The 24,248-nt window shown below is 48.6% G+C and overlaps 3 protein-coding genes across 3 annotated transcripts in view; 2 read left to right on the top strand and 1 right to left on the bottom strand.

The window, feature by feature from the left end:
* The window catches only part of LOC135405272 (zinc finger protein 501-like), an 895,895-nt gene that overhangs the window by 80,750 nt on the left and 790,897 nt on the right, over positions 1–24,248 (top strand). The gene's annotated exons all lie outside the window — the stretch shown is intronic.
* On the top strand, positions 14,909–15,890 carry LOC135405462 (olfactory receptor 14C36-like). Its single transcript, XM_064640160.1, has one exon. It carries the CDS (start codon positions 14,917–14,919, stop codon positions 15,874–15,876), a length of 960 nt encoding a protein of 319 aa, XP_064496230.1. The 5' UTR covers positions 14,909–14,916; the 3' UTR covers positions 15,877–15,890.
* On the bottom strand, positions 22,727–23,698 carry LOC135404560 (olfactory receptor 14J1-like). The gene has a single exon (XM_064639301.1). It carries the CDS (start codon positions 23,696–23,698, stop codon positions 22,727–22,729), a length of 972 nt encoding a protein of 323 aa, XP_064495371.1.

Raw genomic sequence — 24,248 nt, forward strand, 5'->3', positions numbered from 1 at the left:
GCCATCCCAGAGAGATTGAGCTCCAGTGCTAAACCCCATAGAGTGCCAAGTGCCATAAGAGCTGATTTTTGGCTTCGCTGAGATTCTCTCTGGTTTCCTTTGGTGTAGCTGGCACATCTGGAGCAAAGGGACTGGGCAAAAGTACATCCTTAGAAGGGTCCAGTACAAATCATGTGACAAGATTAGCGATTTCTCTAATTGAGGAAGTATATTAGATACAGGAATGTATTTTTCTACCTGCTCTTTCCGCACTGCTGCTGTATTCCTTCATCATGCCCTGTGAGCAGTCCCAGTGTTCTGTGATTGACGCCATAAGGGACTTGCTAACAGGAACAAACACCTCCGAGACAAAAGGTGCCACCACAGGAAGCTCTTGCTGCCCAAGAAGTGCCCAGGCTGCCACAACGACTGCACCTGAAGCCAAAGGATCCAGACTTTCTTTCCTGGGGGAAAGGGCTGCTGATTCCCTTTTTTCAGCCCTGCGCTGCAATGGACGGTCCCACCTTTTGAAAAATTGAATCCAGCTGAAGATTGCTGCCAGACAAAAGGTGCCACCACAGAAAAATCTAACTGCCTAAGAAGTGCCTAGGCTGCGCCAACATCTGCACCTCAAAGCCAAAGCTTCCAGACTTTCATTCCTTACGAAAAGAGCTGCTGTTCCCTTTTTTCAGCCCTACGCTACAACAGCCTGTCTCACCTCCTGAAAAATTGAATCCAACTGAAGATTCCTGACAAACAAAAGGTGCCACCACAGGAAGCTCTTGCTGCCCAAGAAGTGCCCAGGCTGCCACAAAAACTGCACCTCAAAGCCAAAGCTTCCAGACTTTTTTCCTGGTGGAAAGAGCTGCTGTTCCATTTTTTCAGCACTGTGCTGCAATGACCTGTCCCACCTCTTTAAAAATTGAATCCAATTGAAGATTCCTGCCAGACAAATGTCTTACCACAGAAAGGTCTTCCTGCCCAAGAAGTGCCCAGGCTGCCCCAACAACTGCACCTCAAAACTTCCAGAGTTTTTTTCCTGGTGGAAAGAGCTGCTGTTCCCTTTTTTCTGCCCTGCGCTGTAATGGCCGGGCCCAACTCCTGAAAACTTCAATCCAAATGAAGATTCCTTCCAAACAAAAGGTGCCACCACAGAAAGCTCTTCCTCCCAAGAAGTGCCCAGGCTGCCCCACCAACTGAACCTCAAAGTCAAACCTTCCAGACTATTTTTCCTGATGGAAAGGGCTGCTAATTTTTTTTTTTTTTAGCCCACTCATGAATAGGTCAAAGTAACATCAAAAATAGACTCCAGATAAAGATTCCTGACAGACAAATGTCTTACCACGGAAAGCTCTTTGCTGCCCAAGAAGTGCCCAGGCTGCCCCAACAACTGCACCTCAAAGCCAAAGGATCCAGACTTTTTTTCCTGGTGGAAAGAGCTGCTGTTCCCTTTTTTCAGCCCTGCGTTGCAATGGCCTGTCCCACCTCCTGAAAAATTTACTCCAACTGAAGATTCCTGCCGGACAAAGGGTGCTAACACAGAAAACTCTTCCTGCCCAAGAAGTGCTCAGGCTGCCCCAACAACTGCACATCAAAGCCAAAGCTTCCAGACTTTTTTTCCTTAGGAAAAGAGCTGCTGTTCCTTTTTTTCTCCCCTGCGCTGCAATGGCCGGTCCCACCTCCTGAAAAATTGAATCCAACTGAAGATTCCTGCCAGACAAAAGGTGCCACCACAGAAAACTCTTCCTGCCCAAGAAGTTCCCAGGCTGCACCAACTACACCTGAAGCCAAACCTTCCAGACATTTTTTCCTGGTGGAAAGAGCTGCTGTTCCCTTTTTTCAGCCCTGCGCTGCAATGACTTGTTCCACCTCCTGAAAACTTCAATCCAAATGAAGATTCCTGCCAAACAATAGGTGCCACCACAGAAAACTCTTCCTGCCCAAGAAGTGCCCAGGCTGCCCCACCAACTGAACCTCAAAGTCAAACCTTCCAGACTATTTTTCCTGAGGGAAAGGGCTACTAATTCCTTTTTTTTTAGATCACTCATGAATAGGTCAAAGTAACACCCAAAATAGACTCCAGATAAAGATTCCTGACAGACAAATGTCTTACCACAGAAAGCTCTTTGCTGCCCGAGAAGTGCCCAGGCTGCCCCAACAACTGCACCTCAAAGCCAAGGGATCCAGACTTTTTTTCCTGGTGGAAAGAGCTGCTGTTCCCTTTTTTCTGCCCTGTGCTGCAATGGCCGGTCCCACCTACTGGAATTTTGAATCCAAATGAAGATTCCTGCCAGACAAAAGGTGCCACCAGAGAAAGCTCTTGCTGCCCAAGAAGTGCCCAGACTGCCCCAACAACTGCACCTGAAGCCAAACCTTCCAGGCTTTTTTTCCTGGTGGAAAGAGCTGCTGTTCCCTTTTTTCAGCCCTGCGCTCCAATGACCGGTCCCAACTCCTGGAAAAATTTACTCCAAATGAAGATTCCTACCAGACAAAAGTTGCCACCACAGAAAACTTTTCCTGCCCAAGAGGTGCCCAGGCTGCCCCAACAACTGAACCTCAAAGTCAAACCTTCCAGACTATTTTTCCTGAGGGAAAGGGCTACTAATTCCTTTTTTTTTAGCCCACTCCTGAATAGGTCAAAGTAACATCCAAAACAGACTCCAGATAAAGATTCCTGCCAGACAAAGTTGCCACCACAGAAAGCTCTTGCTGCCCAAGAAGTGCCCAGGCTGCCCCAATAACTGCACCTGAAGCCAAAGCTTCCAGCCTTTTTTTCCTTAGGGAAAGAGCTGCTGTTAACTTTTTTCTGCCCTGCTCTGCAATGGCCTGTCCCACCTTCTGGAAAATTCAATCCAACTGAAGATTCCTGCCAGACAAAGGTGCCACCACAGAAAGTCTTGCTGCCCAAGAAGTGCCCAGGCTGCCCCACCAAATGAACCTCAAAGTCAAACCTTCCAGACTTCTTTTCCTGGTGGAAAGAGCTGCTAATTCCCTTTTTTTTTGGCCAACTCCTGAATAGGTCAAAGTAACACCCAAAATAGACTCCAGATAAAGATTCCTGCCAGACAAATGGTGCCACCACAGGAAGCTCTTGCTGCCCAAGAAGTGCCCAGGCTGCCCCAACAACTGCACCTCAAAGCCAAAGCTTCCAGACTTTTTTTCCTGGTGGAAAGAGCTGCTGTTCCTTTTTTTCTGCCCTGCGCTGCAATGGCCGGTCCCACCTCCTGAAAAATGTAATGTCAATGAAGATTCCTGCCAGACAAAAGGTGCCACCACAGAAAGTTCTTGCTGCCCCAGAAGTGCCCAGGCTGCCCCAACAACTGCAACTCAAGGCCAAAGGATCCAGACTTTTTTTCCTGGTGGAAAGAGCTGCTGTTCTCTTTTCTCAGCCCTGTGATTCAATCGCCGGTCCCACCTCCTCAAAAATTGAATCCTACTGAAGATTCCTGCCAGTCAAACGGTGCCATTACAGAAAGTTCTTGCTGCCCAAGAAGTGCCCAGGCTGCCCCATCAACTGCACCTGAATCCAGAGGATCCAGAGTCTTTTTCCTGGTGGAAAGAGCTGCTGTTCACTTTTTGCAGGCCTGCTCTGCAATGACCGATTTCACTGAAACAGGAGGCCAGGCCCAAAAGAGTTAACTAAGAAATTTGGGCCTGCTAACAAGCTACCAACATCCAAGATGATCTGTTTTCGTTCTATTCTACTTTCTGGACCAAAGCTTAAGAGAATAGTACAAGAACATGTAATAGGACTAGAAGCAATAAATTAGAAATATAAGAGGATAAGGTAGACGTTTGAATAGGAGAAATATGCCGGGAGCCAGGGCTTTTCCCAAGCTTCAGTGAGCGGGTCAAGAACAATGGAAGAGAAGAAAGGTCAGGCTGAAGAAGATGAGTTTAAGCCCCCAGGCCAACCAAAATTGAGGGCCAAGAGAAGCACCGCCCCAAACCCCGCCTGAGCTCCAGCTATACTCCGCCTATTATTACTATGCGTTGATAGATGTTGTAATCACTTGAATATGCATTTAATCACATCTGAAGATTGTATAAAAATGCTGATTTTGTGTGAAGCCTTTGAGCAAGTTTGTCCAGCGCGAGCTGGCTTGCTCCCAGCATCGAATAAACAAATACCTTGCTGCTTAAAGATAAAAAAAAAGTCTCTGAGCAGTTTCTCGGACCGATTTTTCGGATTCACTTGGCGACCTGCAGCAGCACACCTTCTCCACCCGGCTGCGGAATCCCCCGGAGGACGGGACCCCCTTGGGCACCCTCGGGTAAGTCTTTTTACCCGAAGGGGCTCCCTTCTTCGGTGGCTTCTTGCGGGGGCTGGACAAGAACACTGCCTATTGATAAAAGGTATTTGTATCTGGTTTCTGGTTTTGTTTGTTCTGGTTCTGGATACCCGTGAGTCGAGGCGGGACGCCGTCTCACAGGGGACACGGGAGAGGACGCTCTCCCGGGGGAATATCCCCTCTGGTCTGGTCTGGTCTGGTTTTGTTTGGATTTGGCCAAGTATTGTTATTGTGTACCTGATATATCTTGCTTACCTTGAAACATCCAGGAGCACATAGTTAAAGGTATTATCATGCTAAGAGTTGCTATATGAGAGGTAGTGCTGAAGAGTTAACTATAAGCACATCACTTTGGATAAGACCTAGAATTAAGATTTGTCAGTTTTGCAACTGTTAGTTATATGTATGAGCCTTGTGTAACAGATGTAAGGTTTGCCTCCCCGACAGACAAGGCTGGGTCAGAACCAGTGTGCATATTGCAGAAAAGAGGGACACTGGAAGCAAGAATGCCCTGAATTCACAGGTGGAAATACAGGCACAGGAGAGGCTGTTGTTGCTTACAGAGTACTGAGTGAAGGGGGGGCCGGCAGGCCAGTGCTAGGGGACCTGCTGGTAAAAATTAAGCTAGGGGAAGAAAAAGAAGAATTAGATTTTCTAATACTGGAGCTACATTTTCTGTTTTGAATTAATACCTAAAAGTGATAAATATGTTTAAGTTGTGGGTGCCACTGGCCAATCAGAAAAGCTTTCTTTTGAAACCCCTAAAGTTCAAAATTGGAAAACAAATGGGAGTGCATCAGTTTTGGTATTTACCAAATTTATCCAAACTGGTATTGGGCAGAGACCTACTAGAAAATCTGGGAGCTGTAATAGAATTCAAACAAGGTAAAATTGAACTTAAGGTAAAGGAAGAACAATTAATAGCAGCTCTGAGTTTAGCAATGAGCTATGTGGAGCCAAGCCAGGGTAATTCAAATGTCAATCAAATTTTAGATCAGGTATACCCAGGAGTTTGGGCTACTGAAACACCAGGAAAGTCAGAAAGAGCAGCTCCCATTGAAATAGAATTACAGACAGGAGCAAACCCAGTAGTTAGGAAGCAATATGCACTGAAGCTGGAAGATAGAAAGGAATTGAGCCAATAATAGACAACTTTTTGAAATTAAGGTTTTGTAGAGTGCGAATCAGATTGCAACACCCCAATTTTACCAGTCAAAAAGACAAATGGAACACATAGGTTGGCTCAGGATTTAAGAGCAGTAAATAAAATAGCTAAAGCATACATGCAGCTGTTGCAAACCTATATACCTTATTAACAATATGAAAAGAAAGTGTAATTTGGTTCACAGTATTAGACTTAAGAGATGCCTTTTTCTGCCTTCCCTTAACACAGGAAAGTCAAAGGATATTTGCCTTCAAGTGGGAAAATCCCACCACAGGAAGGAAAACTCATCTCGTTTGGACAGTGTTACCTTAAGGGTTCGAAAATATTCCCACAATTTTGGGAATTAATTATCTAAAGAATTGGAACAATGGCAGTCACCACCGGGAAAGGGTGTACTTTTATAACATGTGAATGATCTATTGATTGTTACTGAAAAACAAGGAGAATGTGTTCAATGGACAGTACCAAATATGCCTTTGGCATTGTTCACGCTCATGGAGCAATTTGGAAAAAGAGGACTTTTAACTCTTCAAGGAAAAGTTGTGGAATATGCTGAAGAAACTCTATGATTATTAGAAGCTGTACAACTCCCCTCTCAGGTGGCAATTATGCACTGCCAAGGACACCTGAAAGGTAACACTGTCCTGGAAATAAGAAACAGAAAAGCTGATGCAGAAGCTGAATTAGCTGCTGCAAGAAGTAAAGAACTACCAGCAGCAGCTTTAGTGCTAGAAGAACTAGACACAGATCAACAGGTAGAATATCAAGAAACAGATTATAAGTGGATACATGAAAATGAAGGTAAGGTGTTGGACAATAGATGAGGTTAACTAAAAACAGGTCAGTTAATACTGTTAGAAAAATTAGTGTGGCAATTTGTAAAAGTAAAACATGATAAAACTATTGGGGCTTAGACTCACTCTATTAGCATTTAAGGACTAGAGTAGCAGGACCAAATTTATTTATCACAATAGAGCAAGTCACATCCCAATGTGAACTTTGTCTTTAATACTGGAACAAAAATACACCAAAGGGCAATAAGTAAAGGGCATTTCCCAGGTGAAATTTGGCAAAATAATTTCTCTGAGCTCCCAAGAAAAGGCGGGGGGGGGGGGTCCTGTTATCTCTTAGTTTTGACTGACACATTTTCTGGATGGCCTGAAGCTTTCCCATGTAGAAAAAAAATGAATCAAAAGGAGTGGTTAAAGTCTTGTTGAATGAGATTGTACCATGGTTTGGAATGCCTAAGAGCATCTCTTCAGATAGAGGTTCACACTTTTGTGCATGAATTGTACAAGCAACAAGTAAAGCACTAAAAATCAATTGGCAACTGCATATGCCCTACACACTGCAAGTAAGTGGGCAAGTAGAAAAGATGAATCTAAAATATGTCAAGAAACAAATTTTCATTGGTATCAAGCTTTACCTATTGCTTTAATCAGGCTAAGGGTCAAGCCTGGGAAACTGAGTCCATTTGAAATTCTCTTGGGCAGACCCTACATGATGCAAACTGTGAATAGTGAAGCTGTAGATCAAATCAGTAATCAATATGTGTGTGATCATGTTATGGCTGTAGGAAAACAATTGCAGAAAAATGCTACAGTGGTGTTAGAGCACCAACCCAAGCAGCCTGATTGTAAGTTACATCCATTCAACCCTGGTGATCAGGTGTATGTTAAGAATCTTTCAGGAGATCCACTACAGGACAAGTGGGATGGACCCCAGCAGGTGCTGATGACCACCTTCACAGTGATCTGGGTGAAAGAGAAACCCACGTGGATCCACTGCTCTCGAGTCAAGAGGGTTCCAGAGGAAGCATGGACCTCGGGAGAGGAATCATCTACTATCAAACCTCCTCAATGCTGATCTTTGGACTGATAAGTACATTGGTGTTAAATCAAACTCTTGCCCAAAAATTATTATGGTCTCAGGCCTTTAATGGGAATTCTAGTCTATGATTTGCTATAAATACAGATATTCTGAATTCATCTGAACTGAACCAATACAATGCATCTGTTATAGTCCTCCAAGGAACAAGGGTACTGAATAATTGGTAAAATCCTGGTACCCCATACGATGCAAGTGTTTTAATAGGCACAGATTAGATGGTCACCCAGAACTGACGTTACTGTGAAATGTAATTAGTGGCTGATCAGTGTTGGCACACCTTCACTCTAGATAAATCAGTTTCTGTGATGTGTCAGTGGACATTCAGGGAAGGAAATATAACCAGGAGATTTCCAACCAGCAAATCTCCTACTACCCCATTGACTATGACCACCACCAGTTCTACAACTCCTTCTTTAGCCTGTGAGAGTGTCCACAATTTAACTTATGCTGGACACTCAAATGATTAGACACTCAAATGAGCAGAAGCTGTTGTTAGATCCCACATATTCACTGAAGAGGGTTCGAATAAACCTTCAAGTAAACATATCAAACATACAAAAAGATTGTCAGCCCTGTATTCAACAAAGCCTTAAAGGCTGGCATGCATAGATGATGGCCAGATCCCCTCGTACCAGAATTAAAAGAGATGTAACCGGATGGTTTGGCACAGGATTAAGTGTATTAAACACCATAGATCAAGAAGTATTAGGGAATAAACTAAGTGCTGTCACATCTGATCTAGGAAAATTCAAAGTCCCTTTAAGATCATCTTTGCTCACTTTGGCAGAAACACAATCATTGGCAGTTAAATTGTTAACATTAGTAGCCAACCACACTGCAAAGGATTTCACCAAGATTATTATGCTGGTGTCATCCATAAAAGGTTTGCACTTGCAATACAATGTCTCCAAACTCAACAGTGGGTACAATCTGTAGCTGCAAGAATATTAAGGGAAGGAACCTCAGGAATATTACCACAAGAAGTAAGAGAAATAATAGCTAGAAACAGTTCTACTACACAATTTGACAAAAATTACCAAGTGTGGTGGCAGTTAGGGAACTTCACTTACAACCCTCAACATGAACAAATTGAAGCTTATGTACTCATTATCAGTGCAGCCAAAGAAAAGACCATCTTTCCTATCCTGACATTAGGAGCCATACACCAAAATGTAATTGTCAGACCCATAGACCATAATGTTTGGGCAAGTTATGATCATACCAAGAAAAAGTGACAGTCAGTCAGTCCTGAGGCATGTATTCCTAAAGGACAATTAGGATATATCTGTGAAAATGCTGTCGTAAGAAATGAGGATTTATGCTTAGATGCTGAAGATAGTGTGTGTACCTTTGAAATGCTTCCCCATGCTAAAACCCAATCACAAGTCTATTATGTAGGAAATGGATGTGCATGTGTTAGAATCTTTTGTGTTAATTTTACCATAGATACTTGTCATGAAGTAGTGAGTGGTACTAATTTTTTTGTTTTACTAAAATAATAGGCTGTGACTTTGATTATATCATTCTAGTGACTACTAGACAACTGATTGAAGCTGATTATACAATGTATCATGATGTGCCGAAATTGCAGATAGGAATGAACATTAATCTTCTAAAGCAATGCTTAAACATCCTGATATAGAAAAACTGGTCCAGGAAGTAAACAGAACGACTAAACGAATGCTCTGGCAAGTAGAACATGACACTGAAAACATAAAAACCATTTTAACCAAAGTGGAAAAAGTGGGAGAGCACCACTGGTGAGACATCTTTACAGGATACTCCCCTACAGCATCACAAGTGTTTCACTATTTGATACATCCAATATTGGTATTAGGAGCTAGCATGATTCTACTACTGGTCCTAATTGTTTGGCTATGGTGCAAATCAAGCATCATGGTTAGAAGGATGCAGATAATGTGGGCTGTGATGAATACCTATCAAAATCCATTGGAACTTGATGAAAGAATTCGTAAATTCTAAACAAAAAGGGGGGACTGAAACAGGAGGCCAGGCCCAAAAGAGTTAACTAAGAAATTTGGGCCTGCGAACAAGCTACCAACATCCAAAATGATCTGTGCTTGTTCTGTTCTACTTACTGGACCAAAGCTTAAGAGAACAGTACAAGAACATGTAATAGGCCTAGAGGTGATAAATTAGAAATACAGCAGGATCAGGTAGACATTTGAATAGAAGAAATAGGCCTGGAGCCAGGGCTTTTTCCAAGCTTCAGTGAGCGGGTCAAGAACAATGGAAAAGAAGGAAGGTCAAGCTGAGGAAGATGAGTTTAAGCCCCCAGACCCCCCAAAATTGAGGGCCAAGAGAAGCACCGCCCCAAGCCCCGCCTGAGCTCCACCTATACTCTGCCTATTATTAATATGCATAGATAGATGTTGTAATCACTTGAATATTCATTTAATCACATCTGAAGATTGTATAAAAATGCTGATTTTGTGTGAAGCCTTTGAGCAAGTCTGTCCAGTGTGAGCTGGCTTGCTCCCAACGTTAAATAAACAAATACCTTGCTGCTTAAAGATAAAAAAAGTCTCTGAGCAGTTTCTTGGACCGATTTTTCGGATTCATGACATCATACAATTTCTGTGACATCACACTTCCCATGTGACATCACAGCTCCCCTGTGACATCACATCTTTGTTGTGACATCAAGATGTGACATCAAGGACATCCTTGTCACAGCTCCGCTGTGACATCACATCCACCATATGACATCACATCATATCATCCCTGTGAAATCACATCCTCCCCGTGACATCACAGCTCTCCTGCGACATCACAGCTCCTCTGTGACATCACGTCTTTCCTGTGTCATCACATCTCCCTCATGACGTCACAGTCATCATATGACATCACATCTCTCATGTGATATCATATAATCCCTGTGATGTCACATCCTCCCCTGTGACATCACAGCTCTCATGTGACATCACATCTCCCCATGACATCACATCTTCCCCGTGACATCACAGCTCCCCTCTGACATCACACCTCCACAGTGACATCACATCTCCCCTATGACGTCACAACCATCATATGACATCAAACCTCTTCTGTGAAATCATAACATCTCTGTGACATCACATCCTCCCCTCTGACATCACATCCTTCCTGTGACATCACATCATCCCTATGATGTCACATCATTCTATGACGTCACATCCTTTCTGTGACATCACATCTCTATGACTTCACATCCATCATATGACATCACACCTCTCCTGTGATTCACATCCTCCCCTGTGACATCACATCATCCCTGTGACATCACACCTCCCCATGATATCACATCTCCCCTGTGACATCACAGCCAGTCACATCCAGATCCATCCCAAGGCTGGGGGTGTGTGAGACAGGCAGAAGCACAAATGCCTGCACAGCCCAGAGCAGTCAGTGTGGGGCTGTGCTTGCTGCTGCAGAGACCCCCAGGGAACAAACCCAGGCAGTAGGTTGGGGGGCTGTGTGTGTGTCCCTAAGGAGGACACTTGCCTTATTATTGCTTATTATTTGTAATATCTTACAGATCTATCACACAACACCTAAGGATGGATTCTATAGAATATGTGCCACAGATATTTGGGTTGGGTCTGGCTGAGCTGCAGTTAAGTTCCCCACAGCAGCCCTCCCAGGGCTGGGCTTGGCATTGGCAGCTGGAAGGGGGTTGAGAACACCCCAGTGTTTTGGCCACTGCTGAGCACAGCACCAACACTGGGACATTCCTTCCTTAGCTGAGGGCAAGAGCCTGGCAGGGGACCCAAGTAGGCCAGCTGAGCCCAACTGACCCAAGGGACATTGCAGCCCATGGGAGGTCAGCTCAGCTCTAAAAGCTGAGGCAGGGAGCAGGAGGGGGGCATTCATTGTCTGATGGCTGCCTGCTGAGGAACCGTCCCGCGGACCCAAGCCCTGCTCCTGGGGAGTGCCCGACCATGGCTGCTCTGCAGAGAACAAACCCTGCTTTCTTTTGATTCTGTGTGTTCAAGCATTGCTTTACTTTTTGCTTTAAATAAACTGCCTTATCTCAACCCACAAGTTGGGTTTTTTTCCCACCTTACTCTCTCCCCTGTCCTGCTGGGAAGGGGAGTGATAGAGCAGCTGGGAGGGCACCTGGTGTCCAGCCAAAGTCAACCCACGACACACCTGAACACTTCCAGAGACTCCACCACCTCCCCGGGCTACTCGTTCCAATGCCTGAACACTCCCTCAGTGGAAAAAGGTTTCTTTAATATCTAATATGAACTTGCCCAATGCAATTTAAGGCTATTATAGAATCATAGAATAGATTAGGTTGGAAAAGACCTCCAAGATCATCAAGTCCAACCCCTGATCCAACTCCAGTTTCTATATCATGGCACTAAGGGCCACGTCCAATCTCTTTTTAAAAACCTCCAGGGATGGTGAATCCACCACCTCTCTGGGTAGGCCGTTCCAATGCCTGATAACCCTCTCTGTAAAGAATTTCTTCCTAACATCTAACCTAAACCTCCCCTGGCAGAGCTTGAGCCCATGTCCCCTTGTCCTATTGTTGGTTGCCTGGGAGAAGAGACCAACCCCCGCCTGGCTATAACCTCCCTTCAGGTAGTTGAAGAGAGTGATGAGGTGGCCTCTAAGCCTTCTCTTCTCCAGACTGAACAACCCCAGCTCCCTCAGCCTCTCCTCATAGGACTTGTGCTCAAGTCCCTTCACCAGCCTCCTTGCTCTTCTCTGGACCCGCTCCAGCACCTCAATATCCTTCCTGAACTGAGAGATTTTCCTGCTTTGACAGCGTTTTGAGACAGTTCATTGTGCCCTTCAAGTCCTTACATGTGCACACACACACACAGAGCAGTCTCACCAGTGTCTGGCCCTCCAAAGAACACAAGCCCTGATGATTTGTAGCTCCCACTCCAGTAGTTGGTACTTGGAGCTCCCTCCGTACCCAGAGCTCAGAGCTCCCTTGTCCCAGAAACTTTAAAGAGATTGTGCCTCATTCTACCAAGACAACCCTTGGAAAAAAGGGTCCCTCTGTGTTTCCTGGGATAACAGCACTATACAGTCATCTTCCAAAACTTTGGAGAGGACCCAGAGATCTCCCAGGAAGGAATTTGGGGCCTCAAGCACATGACCCGTATATAGAGGCTGAGGACTCAGGGGTCAGTGGTGTGAAGATTGAGGACAGCAGAGGAGTAGCCTGAGAGGTCTGGAAGGGGGGTGTCAGAGCTGGTGGAGCTTTTCTTCCTGTCAGAAAACAGCCTAAGAAAGAACTAGTGCCACCAAGGGCAGCTGGGGTGGCCTAGACTGGTGACAAGAAGTCAAAAATTTCCCTCTGAGGTCAGTTTTGTGGTGCAATATGTCACAAAGAAGGAGTCTGGATGAGCCCAAGGCTTTGTGTGTGCAGGAAGAGCCAGGGAGGATGCAGAGATGTCAGTGCAGGAAGGTGCCAGCCAGGTGGGGCAGCCGGGGGGATGACGACAGCCTGCAGGGAAAGGGGCAGGGCATGGACACCATAGGACAGCCTGGGCTGGAGAGGAGACAGGGAGGGGGAGAAGCTGAAAGGCCCTGACACAGCCACCTTCTGCAGGCCTTTGGCCAGGGCTGCTGTCTGTGCCCCTGATGCCCGGAGGAGACAAGTGGCCCTTGCAGCCCTGGGGCCTCATGGCCTCCTTGTCCCTGCTCAGCAGCCTGGCAGGTGCCACCCCATGGTCCTGCCCTTGGCATTGCACATCCCACATCCCAGTGCCCCAGGAAGAGCCCTGAGGAATGAGGCAGGGACATGACCCCCTTCCCAGGGGCTGGGGGTCAGGGCTTGGCCCGTTGGATCAAGGAAACAAGTCAATGTTTATTCAGCATCAGAGCCACCTTTCCCTTGCTTGTCCATCCTTGTCATCACTGTCTGCAGTTTTCTGCTCTAAATGGAACCTGGGGACATGTTCTCAGTTGTGTCCCACAGTGAGACTCATTAGCACTACAAGAAACTTCAGTGTTTTAATCTCACTTTGACTTCTTGAAAAGTTGTTTGAAGTTACTCTCAGGGACAGAGTCTCATGTAAACAACATTAAACCCCCAAGGGTCATGAAATGCCTGGGGCTGTTGCTGTGCTGCTGAGCTGGGCAGGGCTCCTGGCACACAGGGAGCTCCTGGCAAGCAAGAAGAGCTTCAAAGAGACAGCTCTGCTGGTGAGCAGCTCCTCTGCACAGCCCAGCAGGGCTGAGGGCACTGCCTGCAGCACCCAGGGCACAAAAACAAGGCAGAGAGAGGTCACACACAGCCTGGGCTGGGAGGGAAGTCGAGAGGAAGATCCACTGGAGGAGGAATCTTTCCAGGCTCTCATAGGGTGAGTCAGCATGAAGGGCAATGTGTCTGCAGTTGGTGCAAAGATCTCCTAATGCTGGCACATCCCACTCCCTGCTGCACCATCCCAGGCACATCCCAGCAGGGTTCCCTTCTCCCAGGAATGGCTGAGGGGTTGTGAAGCCGGGCTGTGCCACCCAGGCTGCCCCAAGCTGTCCTGCAGAGCAGGGTCCTGCAGCCCAGGGCTGTGCCGGGGCAGGAGCTCTGCCACTGCCAGGGGCAGCTCTCAGCTGGGCTGGGGAGCTCCCTCAGGGCTGGGCAGAGCCTAGGGGTGGAAAGAGCAAAGTCAGGCGGGGAGGGCAGGTTTCTTCTGCTATCAAGCGAGAGTTTCATGGGGCAGGGCTGCTCACAGAACCAGAGCACCCCAGGATATTTTCCAGGCGATACTTCAAGGGGAAGGTCCAAGGAGGGATTTCTCTCAAGCTCTCAAGCCATGTGCCTGCTGGTTTGAGTTCCAGAGGGAACTCTGAGGAGCTGCCCAGGGCTGAGAACAACTTGCTGGCACTGTTGGTGTCTGGCAGGTGGCACAGCTGACTCAGGGTGATGCTGCCCTGAGTGCCCAGTGGGCTCTGCTCTGGCCTCTCCCAGCTGGACCCTCCCTGTGCATTTCCTTGGTTCTCAGCTTGCCCCTGGTCCTGAGTTTGTTCCCTCCTTCTCTCACTCAGGCTCACTGGGAGGGGAGTTCAATCTACACAGTCCAACACTGATCCTGAGATTCCCCTATGGCAGGTGTGTCCCTGGGAATGAGACATTCCAATTGTCCTCTGCCCTGTGGGCTGTGGGCAGTGAAGTCTGTGGCCTGGGTAAGGAGCTCTTTTTCCCTCAATCAGACCCCGTCATTAGGACACTTGGCTCTTTTCTGAGGTGTCCTTCCAAGCTGGGAGCTGCCCTCGAGAACACAAATCATCCTCCCAGCACAGCTCCCTTTTGCACTGGGAGCAGTTTCATCTGACACAGCTGAACACCAGTACGGGCCCCTGTCCCCACCATGGCCATGACCCCACCAGTGCAGAGCAGGGCTGACCCTTCACAGCCAGTGGGCAGAGGGTCTGCTCCTCATGGAAGATGTAATGAGCCCCAACAAGGGCTCCGGCCCTGGAGCTGAAGGAGAGACTCCTAGAAAAGGAAAACAAATGTAGCAGTGAGAGGGGTGCTGGAAAGCAGCTTTGATTTTTCTTAGAATGTTCTGCCCTAACTTGTCACTGTTATTTCCTACTTAAACTGCGCTCCACATCTAGAGGCAACAAATGTCCAACAGCAGCTCCATGGCCCAGTTCCTCCTCCTGGCATTGGCAGACAGGCGGGAGCTGCAGCTCCTGCACTTCTGGCTCTTCCTGGCCATCTCCCTGGCTGCCCTCCTGGCCAACGGCCTCATCCTCAGCGCTGTAGCCTGTGACCACCACCTGCACACCCCCATGGGCTTCTTCCTGCTCAACCTCTCCCTCACAGACCTGGGCTGCATCTGCACCACTGTCCCCAAAGCCATGCACAATTCCCTCTGGGACACCACAACCATCTCCTATGCAGGATGTGCTGCACAGCTCTTTTTCTTTTTCTTCTTCCTTGGAGCAGAATTTTCCCTCCTCACCATCATGTGCTACGACCGCTACGTTGCCATCTGCAAACCCCTGCACTACGGGACCCTCCTGGGCAGCAGAGCTTGTGCCCACATGGCAGCAGCTGCCTGGGCCACTGGGTTTCTCTATTCTCTGCTGCACACAGCCAGTACATTTTCCCTGCCCCTGTGCCAGGGCAATGCCCTGGGCCAGTTCTTCTGTGAAATCCCTGCCATCCTCAAGCTCTCCTGCTCACACTCAGGCTACCTCAGGGAACTTGGGCTTATTGTGGTTAGTGTCTGTTTAGGATTTGGTTGTTTCATTTTCATTGTTTTCTCCTATGTGCAGATCTTCAAGGCAGTGCTGAGGATCCCCTCTCAGCAGGGACGGCACAAAGCCTTTTCCACGTGCCTCCCTCACCTGGCCGTGGTCTCCCTATTTGCCAGCACTGGCATATTTGCCTACCTGAAGCCCCCCTCCATCTCCTCCCCATCCCTGGATCTGGTGGTGTCAGTTCTGTACTCGGTGGTTCCTCCAGCACTGAACCCCTTCATCTACAGTCTGAGGAACCAGGAGCTCAAGGATGCCCTGAGAAAAATGATGACTGGATGCTTTTCAGGAGCAATAAAGTGCCTCTTTTCTGGTGTGTAGCATTCAGAATGGGACTCCTTAATGGTCCAGCCTTCCTGCTCAGGTTTGTTGTGGAGGTCATCAGGTTCTCTTGGCAATAATTTTCTGTGCAATGATATATTATTATGCATCTGCCTTCTAATTTAGTGTCTACACATTCAATTTGACCCAGACATGTATAAATAATGAATTGTGCTCTCTGAGTATTTAAACAAAATAAAAAACCCAGTAGTGCCTTCTTTGTCCAAGACCCTTCTTAGATGTTCCTAAAGGACAGCACACTGCAGGATAGGATGTAATTGCAAACGGGAAGGGGACAATAATCCCAGCCCAACAGCACTGCCAGGGAGCAGCAGGGCTTGGTCTTTGCAGAGCTGCTCTCTTGCCACTTCCACACTGTCCTCCTGAGCCCCTTTCTCGCTGTAAGGCCTGAGTGCTCTCTGAGCACAGTCCTGGCGGCTGGAAGCCCTTGGAGCACAGGCAGGGACAGGCCCTGGGAACTTGTGAAGCAGAGCTGGGCTCCCTTCCAGCATCTCCAGGATGCTGTGGGATCTTCTGAGGCCACTGCATGTACTGGGTCACTTCTTCTGTGACCTTGCTCCAGGGCTGCAACTCTCCTGCAGTTTCCCCATGACACTCCTGCTCTCTGCTTTCCAGGTTTCATTTTCAGATCCAGTCTTCCCCTCCTGTTCACAGGGACATCCTGGGAGTGCTTCAGAGCTGCCATCCTGGGGCAGCTCCTGCCCAGCGTGGGCAGGCACAAGGTCTCTCCAGCTGCTCCTCTCACCTCCCCAGTGCCACTGTTTTCTGCAGCCTCCTCATCCTTGCCCAGCACAGCCCTCCTGGCACAGTTGGACACAGCCCTTGTTCTACCCCCTCCTCAGGCACCTGCCCAACCCCCTCAGCTCCAGCCTGAGGGTCAGAAACCTTCAGGGCAGGGAGGCACTGGGGAGAATGCTGAGGAAACCCTTTAGCTGCACTCAAATCCAATTGGAGGGGTTGGCTTCAAGGAAGAAATCCCTTCTCATTCTCCAGAACAACCAGGACAACCTGTGTTGTGTCCTGGGCACTCCTCTGGAAGTGTAGGATGTGGAAAAGGTTTTGTTTTCAGGGATATTGAGAAGGCTGGGCAGTGTCACTGGGAGACCTGTCCCAAACCCTTGGAAAGGCCAGAGCCATCCCAGAGCTTCCTGGGGCCTTGGCAAAGGCAGACATGGAAGCAGTCTGCAAACAGGGTAGCAAGGAGGGTTGGGAGAGTTCCAGACTGCTCAGGCTCAGGCTGGGAAGGGGATATGGCAAGTCCTCCTGCAGCCATTGCCAGGCATGGGAAGGACAAGGCAGGGATTGCAGAACCCCTGTGGGAGGGAAAAGAAGGGGATGTTGTGTACCCAGACTTTATCAAGGCCTTTGACATGGTGTCCTGACTTTATGGCCAGACTGGTGAGAGCTGGACTGAAGAAGTGGAAGATATGGATGGGAAACTGGCTGAATGAAGAGTGTCAAATAAAATCCATGGTACAAAGTCCTCTTGGTAGCAACTTCCTGATGAAATCCCTCAGTGATCAGCCCTTGAACACGAATGCAGAAGAGCTCTCTATATAATGGGACAAAAAGCATTTTCTAGTCATTTGTGAATTATGCCAAATTTCAGGCAACCCTTGAGCAACCTGTCCTGGTTTAAAGACAAATCTTAGCGCTGGAACTCCAATTAGAAGTACTCACTCCCCTTTTATTCCCCACCAGTACAGGGAGACAAAATACAAGGAGATATAAGTGAAAAAAATAAAAGTTGACTGACAAGAAATATAGCCGCAAAACCAGCAATACCAACAGAACAGTTCAAAGCAACAGCTGAGAGAGAAATTGCCTCCTCTCTCTCCCCTGCCCCAACTCTCTTTTGTAAACAGAAAAAACAGGGACCAACACGTGCCTCCCTTTCCTCTTTTCCTCCTGAATGAACAAAGAACAAAAATTAAACCAGGGGAAAAGAGGGGGCAAAGCAAAATCTGGGAAACTCTCTGGTCTGAGAGCAGTTGTGCTGCCCAAGAACACGCTGACTCCAGAGGTGTCCAAGCGGGGCAGAGCCGGCGACTCCGGTCCGTGCGGCGGCGGGGGGGAGGCAGCGGCTCTGCTTGATTCCATGGAGTTCTGGGGAGGCACAGTGGCCCCTTGGTTCCAGGAGGTTCTGAGATGTCCCAGGATTCCTTTTGTTCCAAAGAGACCCCGCATGTCACAATGGTCCCTTGGTTCCATGAGATTCCACAGTGTCCCTGCATTCTTTTAGTTCCATGAGATTCCACAGTGTCCCTGCATTCCTTTGGTTCCATGAGGCCCTGCAGTGTCACGGTGCCACTTGATTCCGTGATGTTACAAAGATCAGAATGACCCCTTGATTTAAGGCCAACTGCACATGGGGCTGCCTTGGGGGGAGTGTGGGCACCCAGACAAGGGAGTTGTCACCTCCCTGGACTCAGCCCTGGGGTCACCACATCTGGACATGTCTGTCTGTCTGTGAGGTTCCCCATTCTGGAGGAATGAGGAAGAACTGGAGAGGGTCTAGAGGAGATTTGACAGGATGCAGCTTTTTTCCATATTGGAAATAGAAAGAAATCACCACAAAGAGCAGCACTGAAGGTTCAGACTGAAGGTGAGGAAAAAGAAATGTCACTCAACGGGAACTCTTCTGCTGCAAGAGGTCACCCAGAGGGAGTCAGGATCAGCCCATGGCTTCGTGTTCCCAGGGAACAGCCAGAGCTGGTGCAGAGACATCAGGGAGGGTCTAGAAATGCTGCTGGGAGGGGGTGGGAAAGCAGGAGGGGTGTGTGCAGCCTGCAAGGCCAGAGCAGCAGCAGGGCCAGGGCAGGACAGCCTGCAGGAGAGATGGCCAAGGGCTCTGGCAGGGCTGCAAGGCCCAAAGGCACCCAGGCCTTTGTCCCCTTGCCTCTGGCAGCTGCCTCTGCCACTCAGGCCACCACAAGCCACTTTCCTGGCAGGTTCTGCCCTTGGTTTCTGCCTCGCCCCTCCCTCAGGAGCCTGGCAGGGGTTGCCCAGTTTTGGGCCTTTGTTGTTCCTCCCCCTCCCATCCCAGTGCCCCCCAAACAGCCCTGAGCCAGCCGGGAGGGACAGGATCTGCTGGGCCAGGGCCTGGGGCTCAGGCCTTGGCCTTTGTGCTCCACAAAACCAAGGCAGGCTTTGCTCAGCATTGCAGGGGCCTGCCCAGAGCCTTTGTCTGCCTGCACTCCTGGCCTCCAAGGAGCTGCTCCAAGGAGTCCCTGGGGAGGCTTTGGCAGTGCCTGCCCTCAGTGGGGCCCAGCAATGCTTCAAGGCACTTGGAGTTTGGCTTCTGACTTCTTCAGCAGCTGCTTCAATCTTCTCTCAGCACCTCAGGACCATGGGCTGGGCTGCAAACACACCGTGGGGCTCATTAAATTCCAGAAATCCCTCAGGATCTCTTTGTCTTCCTTTAATTGTCTTCAAGGCAATTTCAAAACAAGTCTTCAAAGTTTTTACTTTTTTTGTTTTAATTCAAGGATGGATAATTTTGTAGTTCAGAGAAGAGGTGATAGAGGTGTTCTCCAAGTGATCTTGATGCTGAGTGTCTCCTCAGGAGATCCACACTGACCCTGTATGATCAGCCTTGCTCCTCACCCCCCAACCTCACCAGTTCTGACATGGCCCATCTTGGACTGACAGCTGATGCAACTCCAAACACGCTGTGGGACCCATTAAAACACGGAAAACCAAATTATTTTTCCCTTCCTTTAATTGTCTTCAAGTCATCAAGACTTCTACAGCTAATTGGAGTTGTTTTGTAATGTAGCTAAGGAGGAAGATTTTAAAGTGGACATCACGAAAAAATATATATTTTTTGATGAAAAGGAATGATTTCCACAGAGACTTGGGATGCAAGAGGGTCAGTGTGGAAAGGATTTTGATCCAAAGACAAAGGGGGGAAAAGAGATTAGTAGCACTTAATCATTGACCAGTTGAGCAGTTTTCAAGCAATTCAATAGCATTTGCTATAATTTTAACAGTGACTGAATTATAGATTCCCAAGAACAACATTCCCACCACAGTCAATTCACACCCACACCCAGGCAGAGATGTGTGGACACATCAATAGCTGGGTGTGGAAAGGTGCTTCTCCAAAATTCTCTTTGTTGTCAGAGAAACACTTCCACCAATCCCTTTGTGTTTCCCAACAGACAAGGGTCACAACTGGTGGAGTGTTTGTTGAGGGGCATCAGAATTGTCCTGGGCATCAGCGAGGGTCTTTGGAGTGTTGCAAACTGGAGGGTTCCCGAGCTGGGAGAGGCTGCCAGAGGTGTCCCACTGAGAGGGAGGTGCTGGGGAGCTGCCAGGGCCTCCCTCAGCCCCACTGGTTGTGGGCTCCCAAGGGGACTGGCTTTAGTTATCTGCTGAATTTCCATCCTGGTGTCAGGAATGACTGGAGTTTCCCAAATATTTGGGAATTGTATCCAAACTGTTCCATTTGGGTTACAGGTCAGGTAGGGAATTTTCCAAGGTTTTTAGGGGATGACTGATTGTCCTGTGTTCCCCAGCTCTTACACCCATCCCAGTCAGCTGGATGGTTCATTGACAACATGTCCTGAGGGGCAGGACCTCCGATGCCATAGAAACCCCTACCCCTGGATTAGGAAACCTTTGGAATTCAGGAGGTGTTCCAGTGGAGCATGACAATGAACAGCAATTTTCCTAAAGCCCAGACCGCAGCAGAACAAAGCCAGGCCCCCTCAGTGTCAGAGCAAAGGTCCCCCATCCCTGTGTCCCTGTGGCCGCTGAGGCGGCAGCGCAGGCCCGAGGCGGTGCCGGGTCCCGGTGCAGCCGGGGCAGAGCGGCGGCTGCGCGAGCGGCAACCCCGGCGGTGAGTGCGGCAGCCCCGTGGGAGCGGCGGCTCCGGGCACAGACGCCGGCGGCAGCCGCTGTGGCTCCTGGAACCGAGTGGCCATTGGGACACTGCAGGGCCTCCTGGAATCCAGGGGCCGGTGGGACACTGGGGAGCCTCTTGGAGCCAAGGGAACCCTGGGATGTTTTGGAACATCCTGGAATCAAGGAGCCATTGTGACACCGTAGGGCCTCGAGGAACCAAAGGAACCCTCAGAGATTTTGCAACCTCATAGAATCAAGGGGCCATTTCTGGCAGGATGCTCTGCTCGGATAATACCTAAAAAATGGTCAGAGAATGCAAACAATGCAAGCTCTCTGTAGTGAGTTACTGCTGGCGTCAAGGTGCTGTTTTTAATGTTGAATTATGCTAAACCCAAAATGCTTCTTGAAACTTCAAACACACATCCTGCTTTCTGAAGCAGGATTTGACCGATAAACTGCTCCCTGGCCTGCAAATATGTCTGACAGTCAAACCCTTGATAACTATAAAAGCCCCGTCTTAACTTTGATGTGTCAGATTCTTCCACAGACTTCCTTGAAGTGTGTAGAGCTTCTGCCATGAAGCAGGGACAGCTCTTCATGGTCACTGCCCAGGGGTAAAGTGAAAGAGAGAGAATTATCCCCTGTCGTTGTGGGGTGAGTTACCCCAGTCTCTACTTCAGGATTGTTTCTTTTTGCTGGCTTTGATCCAATTGCTTTAAAAGAATGACTTTGATAGACTGCACTGTCCTATCTTACACTATACTGCTAGGAGGTTTTGGCTTTTATACTGTGCAGGAAATAATTCTGTAAATTTAAGGTATTTCATCTATTCATTTCTCTGATCAATTTTCTGTTTATTTGTCATAATAAACAATTCATTTTATCGAAATATTTCTGATTTGCCATCCCTAAAACCTGCAGGACAAAGTGTTTGAATCACACCTCTATAATTCCTTCAGTTTAAATCAAAATCTGAGCCTGAGATTGGATCCAGCCACCCCCTGGCTCCTCTCTGAGAAGGAATTTAGAAAGCAAGGGGGTCCTTTCTGCCCCTCGTAGCTCAACGAGACGGCTTCTGCCATCAACTTTGTCTAAGCCTTCCACCCCCCCAGCCCCAAGACGTGACACAGGGGCATGTCTTGTGCATGCAGTGCAAACATGGACTCCTGAGCTGGTCATTTGCTGTCCCTCCTTGGAGGGAAGAACAAGCCCAATGGCCTGGGGTGAGAGGCCAGTGCTGGGAGCGGCGCTGGCTGTGCCAGGGCACTGCTGGGTGCCCCCACCCTGAGCACTCCCACCCTTGTGCTGGTCACTGCTGTTTTCCTCTGCAGGGCGTTGTGTTGGGCACATCCTGGAGAGCAAAGTGGAAAGCAGATGGAAGCCTTGAGGCCCTGGCCTGAGGAGATGCCCCTGCAGGATGGCAGTGCTGCTGCAGAGGTCAGCTCTGTGCCAGCAGTGCCCGTGGCTGTCCCTGCCTGCAGTCCCTGGACAGTCCTGCAGCAGGACTGGGACCCACTGCCAGAGCACTGAGGCCTCCAACAACACAGGGCTCTGCAGGACAGTGTGGAAGGGAAGGGAGAGGAGGCCACGCAGGAGAAGGGCTGCTGCTCCCTGGCAGTGCTGCTCTGCTGGGACTCTTTTCTGGCCCAGCTCTGCACAGAGGCACCGACCCTGCAGCTGCAGAGAAGTCAGAGAGGAAAGATGTCAGGCAAACAAGTCAAGGCAGAGTTCTTTATTTGGTTTGAGCACACAGTGAGTACAATTGCCAATTTGTACAGCCTGTGGGCCAGGCTAGAAAGGCAAACACTGAATTGAAAACGGTGTTTATATCTATATAAAGAGATATATATATCTTTATATAGATCTTTATAGATATAAAGATTTTTTGGTGTGAACCAATTCTCACAAAAATAACAGCCCAAGAGTAAAAAACAGAGAAGATATGGTGGGCCTTTAATGAAGTACATAAAAGGATTGGCCTTTAATGAGGTACATAACAAGCAGAAGAAGGAGAGTTTATTTCTTCTGAAAAACACCCAGTTATGAGTTTCCTCAGGGCATCCTTGAGCTCCTGGTTCCTCAGGCTGTAGATGAGGGGGTTCAGTGTTGGAGACACCACTGAATACATGAGTGACACAATAAGATCTAGGGATGGGGAGGAGATGGAAGGGGGCTTCAGGTGGGCAAAGAATAAAGTGCTGATAAACAGGGAGACCACGGCCAGGTGAGGGAGGCAGGTGGAAAAGGCTTTGTGCCGTCCCTGCTGAGAGGGGATCCTCAGCACAGCCCTGAAGATCTGCACATAGGAGAAAACAAAGAAAACAAAACCACCAAATATTAGACAGGCAGTAACCCGAATGAGCCCAATTTCCCTGAGGTAGCCTGAGTGTGAGCAGGAGAGCTTGAGGATGTGTGGGATTTCACAGAAGAACTGGCCCAGGGCATTGCCCTGGCACAGGGGCAGGGAAAATGTATTGGCTGTGTGCAGCAGAGCAGTGAGAAACCCAGTGGCCCAGGCAGCTGCTGCCATGTGGGCACAAGCTCTGCTGCCCAGGAGGGTCCCGTAGTGCAGGGGTTTGCAGATGGCAACGTAGCGGTCGTAGCACATGATGGTGAGGAGGGAAAACTCTGCTGAGATGAAGAACAGAAAGAAAAAGACCTGTGCAGCACATCCTGTGTAGGTGATGGTTCCGGTGTTCCAGAGGGAATTGTGCATGGCTTTGGGGACAGTGGTGCAGATGCAGCCCAGGTCTGTGAGGGAGAGGTTGAGCAGGAAGAAGCCCATGGGGGTGTGCAGGTGGTGGTCACAGGCTACAGCGCTGAGGATGAGGCCGTTGGCCAGGAGGGCAGCCAGGGAGATGGCCAGGAAGAGCCAGAAGTGCAGGAGCTGCAGCTCCCGCCTGTCTGCGAATGCCAGGAGGAGGAACTGGGGCAAGGAGCTGCTGTTGGACATTTGCTGCCTCAGGTTATTGTTTTCTGTTGAGGAGAAAAAAGGCAGAACTGAATTAGGCCAGACTCAATCAGCAAAACATCTTGCATGTCTTATAGCAATTCAACATTCAGGGCCTCTTTTCAGGAAGATCTCTCTGCATCCCTCTCCCTGAGCTCTGAGTTTTGCTGGCTGAAGGGGGCACTGAGAGCAGGGACCCTGGAATGGGCTCCCGAGGAATCCTTCTTGCTGTGCAGTGAGAGGCAACTTGGAGCACAGGGTGAGCTCCAATTAAATGCACTTGTGATGTATCAAAGTGTTTCCAGAACTGCTGGTCACAGTTTGCCCAAGGGCTGAACAGAGGGAGGGGATTTGGGGTACACTGTGCTCCAAGTGAAATCTTGTGAGTCTTGAGAGGCAAAGGAGTGGTCTCGGTGAAGAGACAAGAGCTGGCCATCTTTCCCGTTCACAGCTGCTCCTGGCTGGCAGCTTGGAGCTGAAAGGGGATGGCCCTTAGGAATTCTCTGCAAAAAGAAACAAGACACTTATGGGATCAGAGGAATCCTGGTTCAAA

This window comes from Pseudopipra pipra, chromosome W (genome assembly GCF_036250125.1).
Source record: "Pseudopipra pipra isolate bDixPip1 chromosome W, bDixPip1.hap1, whole genome shotgun sequence".
Taxonomy (NCBI): Eukaryota; Metazoa; Chordata; class Aves; order Passeriformes; family Pipridae; genus Pseudopipra; species Pseudopipra pipra.